Source organism: Nothobranchius furzeri, chromosome 5, assembly GCF_043380555.1.
Source record: "Nothobranchius furzeri strain GRZ-AD chromosome 5, NfurGRZ-RIMD1, whole genome shotgun sequence".
Taxonomy (NCBI): Eukaryota; Metazoa; Chordata; class Actinopteri; order Cyprinodontiformes; family Nothobranchiidae; genus Nothobranchius; species Nothobranchius furzeri.
The window spans coordinates 11,388,615-11,396,223 of NC_091745.1; the positions used below are offsets into that span (position 1 = coordinate 11,388,615).

Consider the following 7,609-nt stretch of genomic DNA (forward strand, 5'->3'; position numbering starts at 1 on the left):
TCAAAATGTATGAGATGGGTGGGCAATATGCTTGGAGCCGAGCAAGTCCATTCTGGGTTTAATTTTAGGCATGGCCACTCGAAGATCATCCTGCACGTTAAGACGAGATCTGTATTTATTTTTAATATATGTGAGGGTTGAGAAAGTCTTTTCACACAGGTATGTGGAGCCAAACGGCATCAGAATGTCAATTGCAGCCTTAGAAAGCTGTGGATATTCTCTCTCAACTGAAATCCAGAACTCAGCGGCAAGCATCTTTGAGTTAAAAGCGCTCTTTAAGGTGCGGTCGCTTGACAGTTCAACCAGTGCGTCCTCAATGTCGGATGACAAATGATGTGTGCTTGTTACGGTGAATGGGGATCTTATCCAGTCATATTTTTCTGGAGCTTTTTCCTCAGCAAAAAACTTGATAAAGTGTTCCAAGAGGGTTTGAAGGTGCATGGTGATAAACCCCTTAACGGTGTTAACACACAAATCATTTCCTCCATGAACTCCTCCAGTTCAGGAAACATGTCAAAACAGCCCGTTTTTACTCGTGCAGCCCACCGATCCAGTTTCCTTTTGAATGCATTGATTTTGTCATTCAGTGACACGATGTTTGCGTTTTCAACTTGTACTGATGTGTTTAACCCATTCAGCTTGTCAAATATGCAGGCCAAGTGTGCTAGCCTTTGTTAACCAGTCAGGATCAGTCAGATGGGCAGCAACGTGAGATCCGTGCTCCAACAAAAATAGGTGCACCTCGTCCCGCAGCTCAAACAAGCGCCTGAGAACGTTTCCCCGTGACAGCCACCTGACTTCTGTGTGGAAAAGCAGACGTTGATGCTCTGATCCCATTTCGTTGCAGAGAGCAGCAAACAGTCTTGTGTTCAGAGGACGGGATTTTATGTGGTTGACAATTTATTGTTGCACTCTCAAGCACCGTTTTAAGCTCTGGGTCTAGCGATTTACTCTCCAGAACTTCTCTGTGGATCATGCAGCGCGTAGAGTTTATGTGTGGGGCCACTTGTACAACTCTTGCTTTAAGTCCTTTATTTTTCCCCAGCATTGCTGCAGCACCATCTGTGCACACACTGATGCATTCATCCCAAGACAGCCCCTCCTCTTTCAGTTTTTTTTATCAATTTCTGTGAAAATGTCCTCACCTGTGCACTTTGCTGACAGTGTGGTGCAAAACCGCATGTCCTCGTGAAGTTTTCCATCAAAACTGTATCTGACAAAAACGAGCAGCTGTGCAGAGTTTGCGACATCTATGGATTCCTCTAACTGCAACGCGTCTTTTCCTCTCTTGACTCTGTCAATCAACTGAGACTTGATGTCCTGCGCCATCTCTGTGATGCGCCGGGATATTGCCCCATCAGACAGCGGGACCGCTTTCAGCTCCTGGGCTTGTTTATCTCCATGCATTATTTGGCTCATTGCGATGGCAGCAGGTTTTATTAGGATCTCTCCGATTGTGTGCGTTTTTTTTTGCCTGTGCAATTAAATATGCCACCTCATATGATGCCTTTTGAGCTTTTTGTTTTCTGGTTGGTCATGACTTTCTTTTGGCTTTGAAATGCTCTCTCTTTTCGACGGAAGACGTCTGCTGGTTTAGCTGCAAATGAGGAGTGCTTCGTTTTCAAATGTCGGAGCATTTTTGCAGGCTTAAAGCTCTCATTTGCAAAGCAACTCGGTGCACAATACACATTGGGGGTATTGTATTTCGTTTAAAACAGTGCACGTAAATCCATACTGGATATAGTCCTCTCGATACCTACGAAATTTAGGCGAAGGCTGATTCAGCTGTGCCTTACACCGCAGCTGCTGCTGCATGATCAGTTGGCTTCTGTTTGTTGTCTCTGATATGTGTTAACCAGCGCTTCATATTGCATACAAACCATATTACCGTAAAACTTTGGAATATTTGAGTTGCTCAGAAGAAACGTGTTTACAGCGGCGCTGCAAAGTTACCCGTCGGTCGCAAATTGAGCTGCCTTAAGAGCCTTGTTTTGCGACCCAACAGGGGCGTATTGCGACCCCCGGGGGGTTGCGACCCCGGAAATGGGAACCCCTGCATAGAGCTCCATGCTGCCCCGTTCCGTTTGGGAGAATATTGGCTCACCGCAGAGACGAGCCGCACGAACCATAAACGCTGCAAGTTGTGAAGCGCGTTCCATCCGCGAGCCGCATCACCAAGCGGAAAGTGAATGCGTCAAGCATAAACCAAGCTTTACTGAGAGAGGAACATGTGGTCGTGATCCTCTTGAGTCCACTTTGAAGATGTCACGATTTAATTCAACTGTGGAGTGAAATATCAGAAAGTGTCCAGGGTTTCTTTAACATGCGAACTGGCCGGCTGACAGACAGGCAGATGTTCAACCTGAGTGTGCAATCTTCCTTTGTGAGGGAGGGACTGCTGCGTTTGGCTGCTTTTTAAACAGCCACAGTGTGATGGAGATTAGGAGCAAGCTGTGCAAGCGTTGTTCAGTGGGCAGAGCAGGCCGGCAGGGGCCAGATTTTACATATCAAAGGCAAGCAAACAGAGAGAACATCAGGCGTGGCGATCTGGATTCTGTTCTATATGTCATCATGACATAAAGAGCCAAGGGAGGCGAGCTCTGCTCCGATGATCAAAGAAGACGAGGAGTGAGGCAGATTTATTGAGCATTACTGGTTTATCACCAAATTAAGAGCTTTTAAAGGTCTTTATCTTGTTTAAACACCTTGTTGACGGTACGTCCTGATCACAAATGGAGGTGATGTGTGTGTGTGTGTGCGCGCGCACACACACACACACACACACACACACACACACACACGCACACACACACATTACAGTCACTATCAGGATGAGATTAGGAACCAGCAAACATGGCAAAACTGGAATTTCCTAACTCTCCTGCTTTCATGCTGAATTTGTTTAGCCACACCCTGGTTTACAACATTAATCAAGATGAAAAAATGCTCATATGTTTTAAGTTTTCTCTAATCAGGAAATTAGTGTTGATTTGCTTGAGAGGCTACAATCAGGATAATGGCTATTATGCAAATGAAGACATGTTTCTTTCAGAAGAAGCAGCAGTCAGCTGTTGGATTAATGCAACAAAGTCTTTAGAGGTAAAAAAGAAGTTTAGAATCTCAGCGGCTCGATGCTGGCTTTAAGTTAAGACTCTGGATGATAGAGTTAAGCTGCTCCTGAGTCTGCAACCCAAAGAGCTCTGAATTTAAACAAGACCCTCTGATGCTGATGTGGACCAAAGAGCTCCTTTCATTATGGGTTTAACATCTTGTGCTAAACCCAGGTGTGTTGTATTGTAAGGTGTATTGTTAATGATAGGCAGAAAACATTATCACACTTTAGCCACATAGAATGATAGGACACAAAATTATATGTCGATGCATTACTACTGTTGTGATTCATTAAGTATTTGTCTACCTGGTTAAAAACCGGGAAGTGTGAAAAAGATCTTTGGAGACTGCAAACCACCTATATATACATATATAAACAGATACAAGAACGTACATTTTAGTCAATTCGATTCAAGTTTATTTATATAGCGCCAAATCACGACAAGAGTCGTCTCAAGGCATTTCACATAATAAACATTCCAATACAGTTCATTAAGCCAATCAGAAAAAAAGTTTCCTATATAAGGAACCCAGCAAATTGCATCAAGTCACTGACTAGTGCCAGTGACTTGATGCAATCCTCATACTAAGCAAGCATATAGCATATAGCGACAGTGGAGAGGAAAACCCTCCCTTTTAACAGGAAGAAACCTCCAGAGAATCCTGGCTCAGTATAAGCAGCCATCCTCCACGACTCACTGGGGATCGAGAAGACAGAGCACACACACACACACACACACACACACACACACACACACACACACACACACACACACGCACGCACGCACGCACGCACGCACGCACGCACACACACACACACACACACACACACACACACACACACACACACACACACACACACACACACACACACACACACACACACCATAAATATATGGCTACATTGTGATTTTACACACACACACAGTCTATAGTTATATTGTGATTTCTTAGTAAATATTCTATTTGGTGAGAGATACAATTTATTGTATTTATCCTAGTGAATCTATAATTAAACGGGTAAACTAGTAGTAGCACATTCCATGTCAAAGAGAGTAACATGTTATTATCAGGAGAGGGAGAATGTTTTAGTGGTTAGCAACAGTGTTCAAGCCAAGTCGAGTCGAGATAGCTTCTAAACAACTTACCTGTAAGAGCTGACATAGCATAATCATGGTCCAGCTTTGTTGCCTTCTTTACCCCCTCTAGCTCATGACTCTTCAGTTCCTGCAATGACTGCTGCACAAACGGATGTTTCTGACCCTGAATCAACAGACTCCCTATTAGTACCTGGTGTGAAGTTATTTCAAGAGAATAGGCTTGGTACTGCATCAGAGTTATGGCGGCTAACAGTAGCATCCACACGTAATCGCTAGCCGTGAAAAGTCAGCTACAAACATAGGTACTGCCCCTTCTAATAACAAACGTAGGCCCCTCTTCACGCTTGATCGTGCTTACCCACTTTTGCTTTACATCGACAGCTGCTGGAAATGAATGGAAATGGAGGTAGGACTGCTTCTAGGCAAAAAAATACAGCCTGGTACGCTTCAATAACTTTTGCTTCTTGATTGCGCAATTGTTGCTGGATATTGTTATTCTCAAACTGGTACGTACTTCTGGTTAAAAATTCAGGAAGTGTGAAAAGGGTCTATTGGAGTGCCACCCGAAAACACTGATAGTCTCAGTCGTATGGAGACTGCTTAGACTCGGAAGCTGCTTGAGGTGAATTGCAAGCTAGAGGTTCTAGGTATGATTCTGGTGTTAGCACGCTAAATGGATGTGATCATGAAAAAGGTCACTGCACGGTATGGGCAAATTTTAAACTCAATGATCAGATTTACTGAGGGACTGAAGACCAGTTAAGAACTGAAAGGTGGAGAGGAAGTACCTCTGTCTGCCCCAAAAGGATTCTTCTTATTTAAATCTGGCACCCTGGTAGCCTTGAGCTGCCAAGAAAAAACCTCCACTAATTAATGCAGACAGATACTGCGAAAACTCGCCCTTTGGATTTGTGACCTGGCCTGGCGAGGTCACCAAACCTAAGCAGTCAATGTGCTCTTCACATCCTGGATCCAAGGGCGCAGATAGGTTTTTCAAACTGGGGGGGACAAAGTTTCAATATACCCACACACACACACACACACACACACACACACACACACACACACACACACACACACACACACACACGTACACATACACAAACAATTGCAAGAGCCTCAACTAGATTGCAGTCAGTGTAATTTTTTCCAATGGTTTACAATAAAACTAACAATATTATATACGTGTCTGAAGCAATTGTGCAATGGAACGCTGGCAACAAGCTCAATCTGATCAACACCATCCAAATCAGTCATTTGTTATTCTCCCAATCAATTACCAACCAAAACCTCGTGCTTTATGCAATACATGTTTTGTTTAAACATTAACTGATTTTCAGCATACCAATCTTTAAGGGCTGGGCAATAAATCAAAAATGTATTATTGAAATTTCTGACCCTTATCGAGATCATTTTTCCCATGTCAATAAATTGGATAATAAAAAAAACTTAATAGATGTGTGTAGGTTGGCAACGTTCGTGTCCCTTTAAAAAGCTGTACCACCTTGACGTAACACACGTGACAGCCACATCTAGTGGACAACTTTTGTTTCTGCGCATACTTGTAGTTATCGTCCATTTATCGTTATCGAGGTGAAATCCTCAATATATCGTGATATTGATTTCAGGCCATTTCACCCAGCCCTACAATCGTTACAGGAAACATAAAAAGCCCTATGTAAAAAAAAAAAAAAAAAAAAAAAAAAAAAACCGCACATAAAATATAATAAAAAATGATATTCAATTAACACTTAGCAGTGTTTCCCAGACTTTTCAGCCTCTGACCAACAGATGTTCCTTCTTATGTTTTAGGTTATTTAGAAAATGTCATTATATTTGGAAAGTTTTAATTTATATATACATATATAAAGCTCTTTTTAAATGTCATATTTTACTTTTATTTTTATGATTATGTGGCACACTTTGACTTCCATACATAATGCATGGGCATCTGCCTCTTTTTAAGGCCTTTTTTTACGTTGCCGCTACGTCTGTCATGTTAGCGGTGTTTTTACCATAATTTCTACATCCATCCCGTCCCAAACAAGGTTAAACAAACATCAAACCCAACGTTTGGAGCTTGTAAGCTCCATACACCTCTCGCGCAACACCGGCTGTCGGATGATGCGCGCTGCAGGAGCGTCAATCTTTCCGGCTGGATGAGTGAATTTCTTCATCACGGTCAATATTCTGCTTCATAATCGGAGTCAGTCATGACCAGACAAAGTGATCAGTCAACAAAAACCAGACCTGCTGGCAATTGTAAGTTTCATCCTGACAATATTTGCTCTTTTCATGCTGCTTGCATCTCCTCCTCTCCCCGACTGGGAGCCTCTCGGCATGAGGCGTTTTCCAAACTCAAAACTCCCAAACTTTGCTCAGCCTGAAGGTTCCACATCTCCACTACCTTCTGGTGTAAAGTAGTAACTTCATGAGGGATCATATTTGTAGATGTGACTTGTTAAAGTCAGCGATGACGCTTGTCGCAATATTGTGACTTTGGTGCTTATAATGAGTAAGTCCCAACACTCACAACAATGTACTGAAACTATAACCAACATGCAGAAACAGATCGGTCCTGCCTACTTACACTGTTGGTGTATTTTTTAAAACTCAGTAATTGTTGCTTCATCCTGCGTTCTAGCAGCAACCACTTTGGTGCCCCTGGAGTCTGTGTTCGCTTACATCATGCTGCATTCAGTGTAACTGGAAAAAGGAGCTTCAAGCACTTAACCTCCAATTTTGTTTTCTTTCTTGCCTTATAAGTGGAGGGGAAGGACCTGAGTCGATCTGAATCTGGGGGGACAGATCCCCCCGTCCCCTACCCTATCTGCGCACCTGCCTGGATCTTCCGCCCACTTGTGAACAACAGGGATCGAGCATGCGTACTGAGGCTATGGCTCTCTCTGAGGTGAACAGGTTCACCGTACCTTCCACCTGCCTAAGACTCATGTCTATGAACTGTCTGAAGTTTTGTGCTTATATGATGAGGTGTTTATTGCATAGCAACGCTACCCCCTGTCAAGATTACTCCGGAATGCCTTTTCCCCCCGCCCCCTCCTATCCTCTTGTAACACTTTTCTATCTAAATGAAGATGAGCACCATGGCTGCTCTCGGGGTCTGCCTGTATCTGTTTCTGTTCTACATGTCTGTGTGTTTAACCTTGATCAGGCTGTGCTAAGGAGACACATGTCTATGCTTCAGGGTGCTGGGGCAATGACAATAAAGTTGATTCTGATTCAGACCCTTTTAGCAGTGAGTGACATCACAGATTAGCTCAAAAAGCTATCCACAGACAATATTAACATCAATAGTTTTAATCTGTGAAAGTATGGCATAATTCAAAATGTTGGTTTTACATTCTCTGTCGAAGACCGCATAACAGTTATGTTGCTGT

General features: G+C 43.1%; 1 protein-coding gene across 1 annotated transcript; it reads right to left on the minus strand.

Moving 5' to 3' along the window:
* On the minus strand, positions 1 to 1,419 carry LOC129163467 (SCAN domain-containing protein 3-like). Its single transcript, XM_070551889.1, has 5 exons — positions 1,146 to 1,419; positions 952 to 1,062; positions 742 to 862; positions 534 to 669; positions 1 to 453 (listed from the first exon to the last, which is right to left on the minus strand). The coding sequence occupies exons 1-5, from the start codon at positions 1,417 to 1,419 to the stop codon at positions 1 to 3; spliced, it is 1,095 nt and encodes a 364-aa protein (XP_070407990.1).
* Positions 1,420 to 7,609: the final 6,190 nt, after the last annotated feature.